Source organism: Ceratotherium simum, chromosome 3 (assembly GCF_057802395.1).
Source record: "Ceratotherium simum simum isolate JZ-2026a chromosome 3, ASM5780239v1, whole genome shotgun sequence".
In the NCBI taxonomy this organism is placed as follows: domain Eukaryota; kingdom Metazoa; phylum Chordata; class Mammalia; order Perissodactyla; family Rhinocerotidae; genus Ceratotherium; species Ceratotherium simum.
This window is the reverse complement of record NC_141902.1, coordinates 97,474,124-97,489,568: the sequence shown is the minus strand read 5'-3', so window position 1 is coordinate 97,489,568 and position 15,445 is coordinate 97,474,124. Positions and strand designations below refer to the sequence as shown.

General features: G+C 54.1%; 1 protein-coding gene across 2 annotated transcripts in view; it reads left to right on the top strand.

Moving 5' to 3' along the window:
- ARNT2 (aryl hydrocarbon receptor nuclear translocator 2) overlaps positions 1 to 15,151 on the top strand; it is a 179,399-nt gene extending 164,248 nt beyond the window's left edge. The window contains exons 16-19 of one of the 2 annotated variants that reach the window (XM_087429057.1): positions 568 to 706; positions 1,399 to 1,546; positions 13,130 to 13,266; positions 14,918 to 15,151. In XM_087429057.1, the coding sequence (XP_087285183.1) occupies positions 568 to 706; positions 1,399 to 1,546; positions 13,130 to 13,266; positions 14,918 to 15,016 (523 nt within the window). In that variant the 3' untranslated portion in view covers positions 15,017 to 15,151. Of the gene's footprint in view, positions 1 to 567; positions 707 to 1,383; positions 1,547 to 13,129; positions 13,267 to 14,917 lie in introns of both variants that reach the window. The other variant, XM_087429056.1, reaches the window with a different exon arrangement.
- Positions 15,152 to 15,445: the final 294 nt, after the last annotated feature.

Here is a 15,445-nt window from a genome sequence, read left to right as displayed (position 1 = left end):
GACGCACACAGCCAGCGCCTAATAAAGACGTGTTGAGTTAACTGAAGATTAGCAGTCGGGGGCAGAAGAGGTGAACCGCAGTGTGCTCTGGGTGGCAGGACCAGGCCCGTCCAACAGGCTTCCGCTGACAGGCTCTCCTTTCTGTTTTTAAAACGAACGAACTGACAGCCTGCAGCTTGTTTCCTGAATCCTGAAGCCCTGTAGGGGCCCAAGGGAACAAATTAACCGGAGCACAGAGGAGTGAGTTAACACAGAGACTGGTGTTTGCTCTGAGAAGCTTCTCTCTTCCTGGGAATCTTCTGTTTAGAGCAAGAGACACAGGGGCGGGTTTGGGGCTGGAGAGGAAGAGTGCGGGAGACGCTATGGGGAGAAAGAGGCAAGACTATGCAGCGGTGGATGGAGGGAGCCCTGAAGGGGGAGGAGGAAGACTGGGGCTTGCCACTCATGGGCGTTTTGTCCAGTGACTTCCTGCCTTGGATACAGAGAGAGAGCGCGCGCGAAAGGGGGCCCAGGGCGGGCAGTGGTGGGCCCGGCGTCTCAGGACAAGTGCATTTTCCTCTCTTCCAGCTCCTCCGTGGTGCATGTGCCTGGAGTGAATGATATCCAGTCCTCCTCTTCAACGGGCCAGAACATGTCCCAAATCTCCCGGCAGCTAAACCAGAGTCAGGTGGCGTGGACGGGGAGTCGGCCGCCCTTTCCCGGACAGGTATGGGCTCCGGGAGGGCCCTGCCCCCCGGGTGCCAAGAGGGAGCAGCGCACCTGGGATGTGCTTTCTTCGGATCCTGGCTGTGAGGAGGGGTGAGCGCTCTGGGCTGCAGCTGACCTCCCCAACAACAGCTGGGCGCCCGGGAGCACCGACTGCCCCAGGGGCACTTTGAGGGCTGGGTCCCCAACAGCAGCCTTTTCTCCGTGCAGTCTTGGCCTGGGGGAGCTAGGAGGAAGGGGCGGGCACACAGAGACCCCCCCATCAGGAGCGAGCCCTTCACCACTCTGGAGCTCTGGCTGCCCCTCCCAGGAGTGCGTGAGAACACCCAGCTCCCTGGAGGCACTGTGAAGATGTTGGGCTGAGGGAGCTCTTGGTATTCACGGTGCCAAGGACCCTGTAACTGGAAGCCAGAGGACCCCGATCATTGTTTCCTGGGGGTAACTTCAATCAGACCTTTCCCAAAGGCCCAGGGCCTGAGGCCTGCCATTTCTGGGCCCGCACATGTTGGCCTGACCCAGGCTTTGTGCCCAGGTGGCCAGGAGGGCCACGAGGAGTCACTGTCAGCCCAGAGCAGACTCTGCCACTGCCTGCTGTACCTGCGGGTGGAGTGACTGGTCTGGGGCAGGGGCAGGGACCTGCTGGTGATGCTTCCCATCTCTGCTTTGTCCTGACCGTAGCAAATCCCCTCTCAGTCCAGCAAGACTCAGTCTCCCTTTGGGATTGGAACGAGCCACACCTACCCGGCAGACCCCTCCTCCTACAGCCCTCTCTCCAGCCCGGCTACCTCCTCGCCAAGCGGGAACGCCTACTCCGGTCTTGCCAACAGGACTCCCGGGTTCGGTAGGTGGGGAATGAGGGAAGGAATTCCTGGGAGAGCCACAGAAATGCTTTGTGAACATCCTGAGTCAGGGCCTGAGCCCCAAGCTCCCAGAATCCTGGGACAAATTCTGGAGGATTCCAAGCGCCTCTTCTCTCTGGCTCTGAGAAGACCAGTGGTGTTCCTAAGAGACCGGCTGCTTAGACCCTGGCTTTGTGGAATGCGTTTATCCTTTTCAGGGCCCTGGGACTACATTCCTGTGCGCTGATATCATCTAAATGCTATTTTAACCCTTTATGGCCCTTGGCAAGGTCTTTCAGGTCCCTCAAGTCAAAAACCCTATAGTCTTGTTTCAAAAAACTAGAGGATAGTTGTAGAGATGATCAATTATATAAATAAATTGTGTAAATAGTAAACTGTAAAGTTATCCCTCTCTTTAATATTAAAAGAGGGGTCCCATTACCTTTGAGAACATCTCTCCTAGTGTTGTTAACAAAACCTCAGGCCAAACAGAGTTAGGTAACCAGCTCCTGGGGCGCTTCCCAGAAGCCTTGCTTGCTCACTCTGCGTGTATTTAATGACCCCCTCAGCACCTCCCAGGGCCCAGGCTCCATTTCACACGAGGGGCTCTCAGCGGCCCTGACCCTGGTGAGAGGCCTGAGCTGGTGCCCATCTTCTCACAGTGCTGTCACGGGGGACGTCCCTAGTGGCTCACAGGGCATTTCTCTGCAGAGTGGGTCACTCTGGGTGAGCACAGGCTGAGCCCAAACATCTGAATTTCCATTTCCCAAGTTAAAGGCTTCCATTTAAGCTCTCTGTCAGCCTCAGGGAACATGCCGTGCTACGTCCCTAGCCCATAACCTGGAGTTGTCAGCTGCTCCCCACCCCCACCCCCTCCACTGATAGCAGCACTTCTGTCCCCTCAGCCTGAGGTCTTGGGGACAGCGTTTCCTGACCCTTGTCTGTCCCTCCCCCTGGATTCAGCTGTCCCTCCAGCATTAATCCCATTTACCTGTAGCAGGTTGTCATGTTCAGCCTTTAGATGTCCTTGCCATATCATTCAGTGAAACTGAGTTTGGAGCACAGTGCACATTTCAGGAAGGAAAAGCCCCGTGGCAGTTGCAGTCGAACCAGACAGGAACTCACCTCAGACACCAGCCAGAGGCCAGAGGTCTCAGATTCCCAGCAGAGCTCCCACCTCCCTGTCTCCACATCCAGCTTCCTTACCTGGGTGTGGACAGACCCCCTGCCTCCTCCTGAAGGCGTAGGTACCTAGTCCTTCCTGGAAGCAGGAGGGCACCATCTGGCACTGACCTATTCACAAGTCTTCCTGAGGCCCGTGCCGAGCCCTGGGAAACAAGGGAGGAGATCTGGTCCCGACCCAGAGAAGAGCCTAGTCCAGAGACTGAGGCAAGGGAGACTGACAGCAGACGGCGAGGGGCAGGACAGTGCTGCAGGCTCAGTAGCTGAGGTCTACTGAAGGCAGAGGGTCAGCGGGTCTCATCTCGCAGGGCCAGGAGAGACATTGGAGGAGAGCTGACACCCATCCTAGTAAGGCCCAGGAGCATCTCATCGTAGCCATAACAAGAATGTGGGCAGGCCACCCCTGCCCCAGCAATCCAGGGCTGTTAGCTCTGTGCACTTGTCTAGTCTCCACTAGCAAATGCCAGGCCCTGAGGATAAACGGAGATGAGACACAGGAAGGCCAAGGCCCTGGGCTGAGGCCACTGCACAACTTGATGCCCAAGAACAGAGCCACATGAGTGGGGCTCCAGGCTTAGCAGCCACTTTTACAGTTGCCTTCGAGCTCTCACACTCAGATGATGATGATAATTATGACAGCAGCTGACCCATACTGGCTGCTGGCTACATCCTCCGCGTTTTACACAACTGAATCCACTTAATGCTCGTGACAGCCCAAGGAGGGAGATACCATGATTATTCCCATTTCACAGATAAACAAACGAAGCACAATGGGGTCGGATAACTGCCCACGGCCTCACAACTGGTATGTGGTAGAGTCATGTCTGTGGAGCCAAGATTCGAACCCAGGCAGTGCGATCTGAGTCAGTGCTCCCCTCCGCTACTCCATTCTTAACATCGTCTTCCAGTCCATCACTTACGGTATCTTGGAATTAAGCAGGAACTGGACGTCCCAGCAGAGGTTCCTTGATTTATATTAACGAGAAAGGGCTGGACCCCTTTCAATGAGTGCACAGAAGAGACTATGAAATAGAGAAAGGACGGAGAAGTTCCACGTGGCCTTCCATCAATAGCCCCTTTGTTGACCTTGACACAGCAGTGTGAATAGAACAGGATGCAGGTGGTGTGTGTTTGGAAGCCAGACCGTGGTGGAGTGAGCCGGTGATGAAGTGGGGACAGGAAGCGGAGGAGAGAGAGGGAAGGGATGCTCTGGCTTGAGATGGGGAGGACAACCTTGAGGGGGTGGGTGCAGGAATCGTCTGTGACGAGGAGCCCCCAGGACAGCTACTGTGCAGGCAGAGGAGGCGCATTTCACACCAGGGGAAGAACAGCGGTGTAGAGGGGCCCGGAGAGTAGGGTGGACAGCGTAATCTGTGGTTAAAACAAGCAGCCTCAGCTCCAGAGGGCTTCAAGGAGGTGGAGTCCTGGTGGAGGGGAGGGTGAGCTTCGGTGAAGGTCAGAGAAAAGAGGGTGTGGTTAGGAAGAGGCCTGAGTGGTTTGTGAACAAGGCGGTTGCTCCGGAGCACAGGGGAGGGGTGCAAGGAAGAGGACAGACGAGAATGGGTGAGTGGAGAAGGGACAGAGCAGTGCCCATTAATGGTCAGTTTCATTAATTATTAAATAAACGTAAACCATTAAAACAACCGGCAGTGTTTACATTTGCAGTGGACACACACCCTGGCCCTGTGTGCAGATCTGCGTGGCTTCCAGGGCCTCTCTGAGGGTATGGGCAAGACAGCTGTGCCTTGGGGCCTTGGTTGGGCCTGACGGGTTACAAGCATGGCAGCACCCCCCAGGACCTGGCCCAGCTAGTTGTCCTTGGCCAGACACCTGAGCCCAGAGAGGTCACAAGGTCAATCCTGACAGCCTCTTCTCGCTGCCTGGAGTAGGCAGGGGTTTGGGAGTGCCTGCTGAGCGGACTTGCTGAACATCACCCCGTGGTGGCCCAGGTGGCTGACATCAAGGGGAAGCAAGCATAACGGGTCACTTCTGAACAGTGCTTCACCTTCAGCTGGCCTCTCAGGGTGGCTCTGTGAATTGAGTTCATACACCGAGTGAGAAAATGGCCCTGCCTGGGTCCCAGCCCTTCTGTGACCCACCTGCTGATTTGTTCCACAAGCTTGCGGAGACTATCCAAGGCGTTTCTTCCCTTTCAGGTCTATCAAGCCATCTTGAATTGTGCCACTATTGCGTTTGTGTTTCCAATCTTAGTTTCAATTTCATTTTGACTCAGGTCACAGCAAAAGCCTAGTCGCTTGAAATGCAGCATCCAGAAGCAGAACCAGGAGACCACCCAGTCCGTTTATGGAAGCGGGGCACGGAAACCACACCAGCTTGAACAGGGAAAATTTAACATAAAGATTTTTACCTAATAAAAGGTGGTAAAGGAGGCCCCTGAGGAAGACAGGAGTGGCAAACGTGGGTGTCAGCTTCCACGTCGAGGCTCAGGGAAATGAGACGAGAAAGGAAGACCCTGGAGGAAGAGACCCCACCCCACAAAGCCTGAGATTCTGTTGCTGGAGGTGTGTCTGCCATGGACCTGCCAGTGGTGGACAAACTAGCGAGAGGCGGTGGGCTGCCGTTGGTCACCAGAAGCAGCCTGCCTGCTGGCCAAGAAACTCACTAGAGGGTGCCAGGTAAACCAGAACCGGTCCCAGGAACCCCCCACCAGGTGGCCAAGAGTTTCATGGAGAGTGCCGGCCAGCTGAGCTGGTTTGCATCCCTGGGGTGAGAAAGTTGCTGCAGAGCATGGACAGCTGGGCCCCTGCCCATGGGTGGTGGACACACTGCAGAGGAAAAACTGTGAACCAGAGGAGAACCTCGTCCTCCGCGGCCCTGCTTGTCTCTCCAGCACCCTCTATTGACAAAGCCTGACCTCACATTGGCTGGCACAGGAGGAATGTGTACAGGGTCCAGTTTCTGCATCACAAAACAGGGCAAAGAAGGGTGGATTTAGAGATAGTAGGCGATAAGCTGATAACTGGCAGAGATTTATATGACTTCAGTCCCTGAACTGTTTCTGTTTCAACGACTGCCAGGCCTCTGCTTGTTGATACTACCGTATTCTTTGGAGACTCCTGCATAGGGAGCTAGCGCAAGGATGCTCAGTGAAAGTGGCTCTGCAGGGCTGTGGTGGGCCAGGCTCTCACGCCCTGACTTGCTCTGAGGGTGGCATTCGCGCCCTTGCAGTGCTGGTTCTAAGTGACATTCCCATCTCATCAGTGTGCTTCCAGATCAGATGACATGGTAGCACAGCGTGCCCATTGCTCCTTGTTCACATGTGCTTCTCTGTTTGGGAGGAGGCAGCTGAAGCAGCCCATTCGCGTGTGACTCGAGTCCCAGCAGGCGATGAGGTCAATCAGGTCACAACAGATAGCACTGACCACCCTGGGGAGGATCGTCTTTTACAAGGCTCACGAGACACTTCCCTCCCTTGGCAGAGCCACGTCCATCCCAGCCCACCCCACCCAGCCCAGCAGGCTTACTTTGGAGAGGAAGATTAAAAGAATTGTCATTCCAAACACGTCTGAAGATTCTTTCAGTGAGAAAGAGGACAAATAATCAGTGGGGCACAGTGGGGGGGGGGCAGGATCTCAGCAACCTGAGATGTTTGCAGACACCATGCTCCTCATGCTCCCCAGCTCCTGCCCCAAGCTCAGCCCTGTGCATTCCTACCAGCAAATTCTAGAGAATTATAGGCCTTCCCACACCTACTAGTTGGTGATGGAAAGATGAGGTCTTAGCCAGCAATCGTAGGAAATGAGGGATCCTTCTTGCGGGTGCAGTTCCCGGCCTAGAACTACAGGAAGTCCTCTGCCTGGAAGGCGTCTGTGAGAGAATCAGCTGCCCTTTCAGCTCTTTGCCGACTTGATCCAGCAGTGTCTCTCAGCCTCAGCACTGCTGCCATTTCGGGCCGGATAACTCTTTGTTGTGGGGCCGTCCTATTCTTGCAGGGCCTTTAGCAGCCTCCTTGGCCCCCGTCTACCAGCACTCCTCCATTATGACAATGAGAAATGTCTCCAGACATTGCTGAATGTCACCTGGAGACACAACCACCCCTGGTTGAGAACCACTGAGCTGAAGCCAACCACACAGGACCTCTGAGCAGGACTTCAAATGAGCCTGAGATCTTAGGACAATTTCTTTTTTTCTTTTCTTTTTTTTTTTTGTGAGGAAGATCAGCCCTGAGCTAATATCCATGCCAATCCTCCTCTTTTTGCTGAGGAAGACTGACCCTGAGCTAACATCTGTGCTGATCTTCCTCCACTTTATGTGGGACTCCGCCACAGCATGGCCTGACAAGCGGTGCGTCGGTGCGCGCCCGGGATCGATACCTGGGCCACCAACAGCGGAGCGTGTGCACTTAACCACTACGCCACCAGGCTGGGCCTCGGACAATTTCTGAATCAGATGAATCTCATAAGGAAAAATGTTAGTTAGCAAGTGTGAAATTATAGCATTGAACACCAAGAAAAAAATTTTTTTAAAAAAGAAGATGTCATTCCCTTGCCTCTACAACCTAGGAATCCATAAGACCCTCAAGACGAAAGCCCACCCCATTGACCCAGATGGTGGCAGCCCATGACACATTCTGTTTGGATCCCTGGGCTGTTGGTGGCCCATGCATCCAGCCAGGGCTGTCGCAGCCTCAACTTTGCTCAGGAAGCCAACAGAACAGAAGAAACACATCATATCTAGAACCCAGCTCACAGTTTGTAGCCATACATGTGGCTTTTGGAACAATAAGGTGACACAAGGATGTTGGTGACCACTAGGGCTTTTTCCACAAAAAAGCTTATGGGTACATCTTGGGGGCAGGCCATGTGTACCCCTGTTCACCCTCCATCTGCAGTTCAGGACAGTCAGGGCCAAGGTTTGGGCTAAGACCTCACGATGCTCTGTCATCTGGGAGAGGTTATGTCATAGTCACTGCTCGTTATTTAGAGAGGTTGCTAATGCGTCCTGTAGCAGAGCCTGAAAGGAGGGCTTTCCCCTTTAACTCTCCGTCACATGGGCGGCGCACTCACCCTGAAGATCGGGGCCTTGCCTCTAACTGCCTCTGGGAGGCCTCGGGTCTGAGTCAGGTCCCGCTCCTGTGTCCTCGTGTGCTGCTTGTGCTTCCCTCGTGAGTGCTCTTAGCAGTCCTAGCTGCCTAATTACTCATCTGTCTTTCTCTGTGGAGTGGGCCGGTCTTGATCACCACTGTGTCCCCAACACTGCTCAGTATCATGTACATAGTAGGCGATCAACATAAACCCGGCGTTTATCAAATGAACGCACATGGACTTCAGTGTCAGAAAGATCTAGCTTCAAATGTGGCTCGTTTATAAGCTAAATGAGTTGGGCAAATTTCTTGATATCTTTGAGCTTCAGTTTCCTTATCTGAAAAATGTGGATAATGGACCCATCCCTTAGAGTTGGAATGAAGAGGAAATGAAATGAGATAATGGACAGAAAGTACCCAGCACGATGCCTGGCACAGTCAGTACTCCAAAAATGCTAAGTCCCTTCCCTCCCTCCATAACTTGATGCCATTTCTAAAGCAATCTAGTAGTAGGTTTTTTTCTAATGCAAACTTTTAAGAAAAGCACTTCCCTTCCCAGAAGTTTAAGAATTTTTATTCTGCACTCTTGTGTCTGCAATTAATAGAATCAAGTCCCCCCAGACACAAATAGAGAGCTGATCTTCCACTAATCTTCACCCCTCCTCCCTGCTCTGTCTCTGGCTGTCGCTGAGGAAGACCGATGAGAGAATGTGCGTTTGTTCCATCATAAGTTAACGATACCAGGAAGCCTCAGGTGTGAAGAGAAATGAGTTTATGGACTGTTCATGCGTCTTCCTTCTTACTCCCCTCTTTCCCTTCCTTCATTCCTTCCTTTATTCTTTCTTTCAGCAAATACATATGGAAGCCTCCTTCATCCCAAGCACTGTACTCAGTAGAGCCTGGGATGGACACAGATATGATCCCTGGCCGTATGTTACTCAGGATCTGGGATGAGTCAGTACAGCATGTTGGGCACTGTCGTAGAAGATGACACAGGTGCCACAGGCAGGTGGAGAGGGGATGGTGACAGAGAGTCAGCCATGCAAGGTCACATTCGATAGGGCTTTGAATGTGAGTAGAATCCTCCAGGCACAGAAAAGGGGAAGGATGGGCGTCACAGAAGGAACACACGTGCAATAGCACAGAGATGGAACAGTGTGTGGTATTTGGGGGAAAGTCCAACTGTTGTCATGTGACCAGGGTAAGCGGGGCTGTAGCTACAGAGACAAGAATTGGGAGATGAGGTTTGAAGAGTAGAAACCAGATACAGAGGATCTTGTGTGCCGGCTCTAAGGAGCATGGACTTTGCTTCATAGACGGTGGTGGACTGTGTTAGTTCTTAAGCGGCAGATACTGTTTTAGGAAGATCACCCCAGTAGGGTGTGCATTTGGAAGAGACTGTCTGCAGGACCGGCTCAGAGCACTGGTGGTGGCAGCAGGAGTGGAGGGAAGAGATGGGGGTGGAGAGATGGTGTCAATGGGACATGGGACTTGGCAGCACCCAGAGATCGGCCGGACGTGAGGAGCGAGTTCGAGGAAGGAGTCGACACGCGCCATTTTCCTCTCTGACCAGACGCAGAGCTGAAGTGGTAGTTTTAAGCATGAGTAGTCCAGTGTCTCTCAGACACCTAAACACGGCTCCAAGGCACGGAGAGATGGACCAGAGCTTAGGAGAGAAGCCGGGACTGTGCAGACCACCAGAGACGTGTGTCGATCATCCCTGGCTCTTCCCACTCACGGCCCTCAACGCGGCCGGTGATCGGTCCACGTGTCCGGGCACCTCATCCTCCATGGTATCTCAGACCCATCCACTTCTCTCCACCCTGTGTTTGGTTGCAGGGCTCGGGCCGCTGTCATCTCTTGCAGGAATTACTACAGCAGCCTCTTCCTAATTGGGCTCATTCTCTCCCATCTTGTCTGTTCACCCAGTGACAGGGTGACCTTTCTAAATGTACAAATCTGTGTGTGGCCCGCCTCTGCTTAGAAACCTGCAGCGGTTCTCCGTTGCCCTCAAAATCCGTCCCCCTCCTGGTATGGGACCCGAGCCCTGGTTTGCCCTCCAGCCGGGTCACACTCTGGCCCTCATCCATCCAGGGCCACCTGTAGGTCCCTGGGTGGAACACGCCCTCTGCACTGCCGGGTCTTTGCACAGACTGATCCGCTTGTCAGGAATGCTTGTCAACCCCACCTCCAAGCCTTACGCCTAGTTAACTACTAACCTGGTTAACTACCAACTCTTCCCCCTCTGGTCTCAGCTGCAGTCTCTGGAAAGCGTTTTCTCCTTGCCATCACGAGGAGAGGGACCCCTCTTGAGGGTTTTGATTCTAGCTCTGCTTCACCCTGTGACAGCAGCTCACAGCTGTGGCCCTCTCTCCAGCCGTGCTGTGGGCCCCTTGTGCTGGGAATGGTCTTGTTTCCCAGCACAGGTGCAGTCCCAGCATGGAGCTGAATCAGAGCAGGAGCTCGGGAAGTACTTGCCAAGTGACTCCATGAATCAGTCAGTGCACGGGGGTGAAACAGGTTGCCCCTGTCTTGTCTGTTGATGAAAGGGAAGGCCTAGCTCAGACCCCGGCTTTTGGCACATGTTAAGGGACAGAGACGTACGTGAGAACCAGGGGGCACCTGAGAAGGGGCACTGTGGGAGGTGGTGGAACCAAAATCAAATGTAGTCCTAGAAGTCAACAAGACGGTTCCAGAGAGAGAGTGGGCAAGAGTGGCGATGCCCAGGTGGGACTGAGACCTGAAGGCCCGTCGGGCTGGGCTTGGACGTACAGACTTGGCCGTGCAGTGACTGCCATCGGTGAGGAAAGCTGAGGAGGGAGAGAGACGTAGGAAGGCACTGTATGTGTGGGGAGCTTTAGAAGCTGGATGGCGGCGGGGAGGAGAGGTAGACATGTGGCTGGAGGGGAGTAGGCTAGTTTCCTGGGGCTGGCATAACAGAGTACCACGGACTGGGTGACTTAAACAACCGGAACTTATTTTCTCACATTCTAGAGCCTAGAAGTCCGAGGTTAAGATGCTGGGAGACGGGCTGGCCCGGTGGCGCAGGGGTTAAGTTCGCGCACTCCGATTTGGCAGCCCAGGGTTCGCTGGTTCGGATCCTGGGTGCAGACCTATGCACTGCTCATCAAGCCACGCTGAGGCAGCGTCCCACGTAGAGCAACCAGAAGGATGTACAACTATGACATACAACTGTCTACTGGGGCTTTGGGGAGAAAAAAGGAGAAAACAAAGGAGGAAGATTGGCAACAGATGTTAGCTCAGGGCCAATCTTCCTCAAAAAAAACAAAAAGATGCTGGCAGAGTCAATTTCTTCTGAGGCTTCTCTCCTTGGCTGGTGGACGGCCGTCTTCGCCCAGTGTCTTCACACCATCTTCCCTCTGTGTGTGCCTGTGTCCACGTTTCCTCTTCTTATAGGAATACCAGTCTTGTTGGATTAGGGCCCACCCATATGACCTCATTTTAAGTTAATTGCCTTTTTAAAAGCCCTACCTCCAAGTACAGTCACGTTCTGAGGGCCTGGGGGTTGGGACTCCAACATGTGAATGTTGGAGGACACACTTCAGCCCTGATAGGAAGGCAGGGTGGAGGGAGCTGATTCGTGGTGGCAGGACTCCAGCAGGGAGTTACTGTGGTGGCGAGGCCCTGCTGGCAGCCGGAGCACTCGGAACGGCAGTCATCTCCCCGAATCTGTGAGGACAGTTCCTGTGTCTCCCACGCCCTTGCCGCCAGCAGAGGTGGCTGTGCGTCCACCCGCTCTGAGCAACAGTGGACCAGCTTGTGCTCAGCCCTCAGCTTCCAGACTGAGGTGGGCGTCTGAGATGTCAGCCCCTCATCTCTCCAGCTGGTGCTGCTCCTCAGTGAATTTTGCCACAGTTCTGAACCAAGCCTGTCCTCTCTTCTCAGCCAATTGTGGGTTTTTAGATTTCCAGATCTGGCCAGTGCACACGGTCCTATGAAAGAGTTCTCCTGGCCCTTGGAGTTCCATGGGAGAGTGTTAGGAAAAGACATTTCTGATAGCCAGATGCATTTTTTTACAACAGAATTCTATGTGCCCAGTAGATTTAAATCTCTCTTGTGCTAACATGGGGATTTGGATCTTTCCCTGATTTTATAGAACCCTTGACCAATTGTTACCATGCAGTGTTTGAAAAGCATCAGTGGTGAGGCATTAAAGGCAGTGTATGTGTTTTATTAAATCCCCTGATGTCTCAGGCACACTCTTTATTTCTCAGGGGTGTGTGTGTGTGTGCGTGTGAGCGTGTGTGAGAGAGAGAGAGAAGAGAGAGAGGGTCTCCCTGGACACTTTCTAGCCTCACCTCAGATTAACCCAGTGCCCACTCATCAGGCAGGAGCGAGTGGCCTGTTGTCAGCGTGGCTGTTGGAAAGAGCAAGATGGGACGGGATGGGGCCTGTCCTGCCACCCAGAGTTTGACAGAGAGCCCATTGCCTACAAAATGTTATTGAATCGTTTGGAACAAGAAAAATTTCCCAGGATTTTTGGTGAGCCTTGATATAAACTAATCCTCTTGGGTTCAGTCCTAAAAATGTTTTAGACAAAATTCTGCTCATTTTTCCTATCTCGTTTTTCCATCGGGTATTCTCTGTCGAGTGTGGACAGAAGCAAGGTTGCTCTCGTTTACAGATTAATTTGCTGATTCCCACAGAGAGACCCATCTTCTTGTCTGAGCAGCACCCACATGCCTTCCCTCCCAAACCAGCTGGTGCTGAGAAGCACTTGGCTGATGAGACAGGCGGGAAGGGCCGTGGCTGTCGGCCTCTGTGGAAGGATCTTGTGGAATGCCATTTGTGGCTTCAGCCAAGTTACTCAGAAGGCAGTGAGGCTGGCAGTGGCCAGGGCATGCTGAGGTGAGGCTCGTCCTCCGGCAGGGCCAGATTCCCTTAAAGGGCAGCTGGGGACTGAGGGAGAATCTGGGGTGGCAGGGACCGCTTCTCTGATGTCATGCCTGCACCCATGCTGCCAAGGGAGGGCTTCTCCCAGCCCACAGATATGCCTCCACCAAAGCCTCCACTAACGGTCACAAAGGGCAATGGGGGCTCTGAGGCTTAAAGCCCCTGGTCACCTGGCAGGTGCACCCCTGGAAGAGCCACCCTCCCGCCCAGTACCTGCACTTTCGCCAGAGAGCTCCCGTTTCTTTCACCCGTTAGGCCCTCAGGTGCAAAACTGACTTATTATCTATCAGTCAGAGTGAGAAACGGGTCAGCGAACACATCCAGCCGGCTCTGGATGGAGGGTGCCTTCCAAAAGTACGGAGCACTCTGGGCTACAGTGTTCTCGGGTCTCACAGAGCCGCGAGATGGCTGTTGAAGGATGTGTCCTGTACGTGGGGTCTTTCAGCTGAAAGTGGACAGAGCAGCGGGCAGTTCCAAGGGCGGCCCTCGGAAGTCTGGTCGCAGTGGCAAAGCCAGCACCACGGTCAGCAGAGCGGTGAGCAGCACTCGCACCAGCAGCCCGGTCAGACTGAAGTGTTCCAGGTAAATCGAGCGAGCACCGCCTTCTTGTAGGTACCTGCACCTCTTCTCTGCTTCCCTTCCCCCTCGGTCTCTGCGCAGCTCCGACTGCCGATGGCCGTTGTGAGTTCTGGCGCAGCCAGACTCGGGCAAGTCGGACCCCAACGGGGCAGGTCAGGAGTGGAAGGCCCAGCTCTTCTCCTGGTTAAGTGCAGGATGTGGCCTGCTGGGTGACGATGCCCGGGCACCTAGCAGCTGTGTTTTGTGAGACGTTCCTGGCCCATCCCTGGTGCCCGGACAGACCTGGCCTGACTGTGCGGCTGCAGTGGACACCGCCAGCAGCTGCGCAGAGCAGGACTTGCCCCCTTGCGGTTTTCTTGGCTCCACTTTCAGCCAGAAAAGTTCCCACTGGAGGAATGCTCCAAATGGGGCATGAGCCTGTTGACTGCCCCTCAGCAAGTGCTCAGCCCATCCCACCAGGTCTGCATGAGGGAGAAGCACCTTCTGTCCTGCCCTAGAGCCCCAGGCCTGCCCTGCAGAGCAAGGAAGGGGCAGGAAGCGCAGACAGGTGGCTTCTGAGACTCCTAGGATCGTAATCCCCCCTTCTAAAGGGATGGCTCTCCATGAACCCCCATCCTCATCCCAAGGTCCTTTCCCGCCAGCTCGAGCAGCATCTTCACAGACAAAGGTCTGGAATCCAGATGTCATTCTTGATCTCCAAAGGAGCAATATCCTTCTAAATACACAAAGAAGTGCCTTACCCAGGCCTAGCCTGGCCTCCCCTGACCTACAGTGATTGCCTCCCCTTCCTCCTCCTGTAAGGCTCGCCCTTGCCCATCCTTATGCCTCACAGCAGCTGCATTTGGCAGAATTCCCTAATCTTGCTCTTAATGGTCAAGATGCTAAAAAGAATTTTTGGCCAAATAAGTTTTTGAAACACCGTTAAACCAAGTTTTCAGTTTCTTGACTGTGGGACTTATCAGAGCCTTTATTATACTAATGAGGACTGAGGATTTTTAGGAGGTAGGCAAAGTATGCCTTGTTTCCCAAATTTGTTTGTCCACAGAATTCTTTTCTCCCAGAGCATCTCATGGGCTGTGAATTCGACAGAACACACTTTGGGAAATTTGCCACAGGGATTGAAATGTAGCTACTCCCATTTCCTGGATGAGGATTCTGAGGGCAGAAAACTTGAAGGACTTGTGAAAAGTGAGGTCTAACCATACAGGGACTTGGCCTTGCCCTTGATAGACATGATGAAGACCGGCCCCACAGATCTCCTCCACATGCCATCCTCCTTCTGCCCCTCCCTGCTTTGCGTTTCTGTTGCATTTTGATCATCGACTTTGTGTATCTTGCTGGGTGCCAGGCTGAGTTCTCCCTACCATCCAGGCTCTTGTCCGCCCTGTGTCCGGGCTCAGCTTTAAACAGACAAGGGTTGCGTCCTAAAGTTGTGTTTACCTGCTGGAATGACAGCTCGCAGGCAAGAGCAGCTTCCCAGGGTCTCAGACATTTGAGGACCCCTGCGAGCGATCCTCCGAGGGCAGGGGCGCGTCCCTGGGATGCCCCGTTAGCGATGACTGTGTGGGCGCGCGGCTTGCTGGGCTCATGGGACGTTCGGGTGCCGAGAGGCTGCGCCGACTCCCCTGCGGCTTTCTTTCCTTCTCTCCTGCAGGACATGCTGCCCATGCCCGGAGACCCCACCCAGGGCACTGGGAACTATAACATCGAAGACTTTGCTGACCTGGGCATGTTCCCGCCCTTCTCTGAGTAGCTGCAGACACAGCGGGGCCCCCACCCGGCAGCAGCCCCCTCGCTGTGACATCGCCGCCCGAGTGAGCAGGGCCCCTCTCACCCCACCTGCCCCGTCACAGGACCCCCGGCGGAAGGCATCTCACCTCCGCGTCCCCTCGGCACAGCATCGCTCAGCTCTCGCCCACGGCCGCCGCTGCTCAGCTGCCGATCAGGGGCCCTGGTAGACATTGGGGGCGGTTGTATTTATTGTATTTTATGTGGGTGTGCTTGGGAGGTGAGCCCATTGGGTCCTTAAAATCTGGTTGTGAAGAATCTTGTAATAGACAACTTTCACCTATAAAAAGTTCCGTTGCAGCCCAGAGTGCCCAGGCAGCACCCCAGGCTGCCCAGGAGGCTGGAGTCAGGCTCCTTGCTGCCTTTACCTTCTGCGGATGGGCGGGGTTCAGGG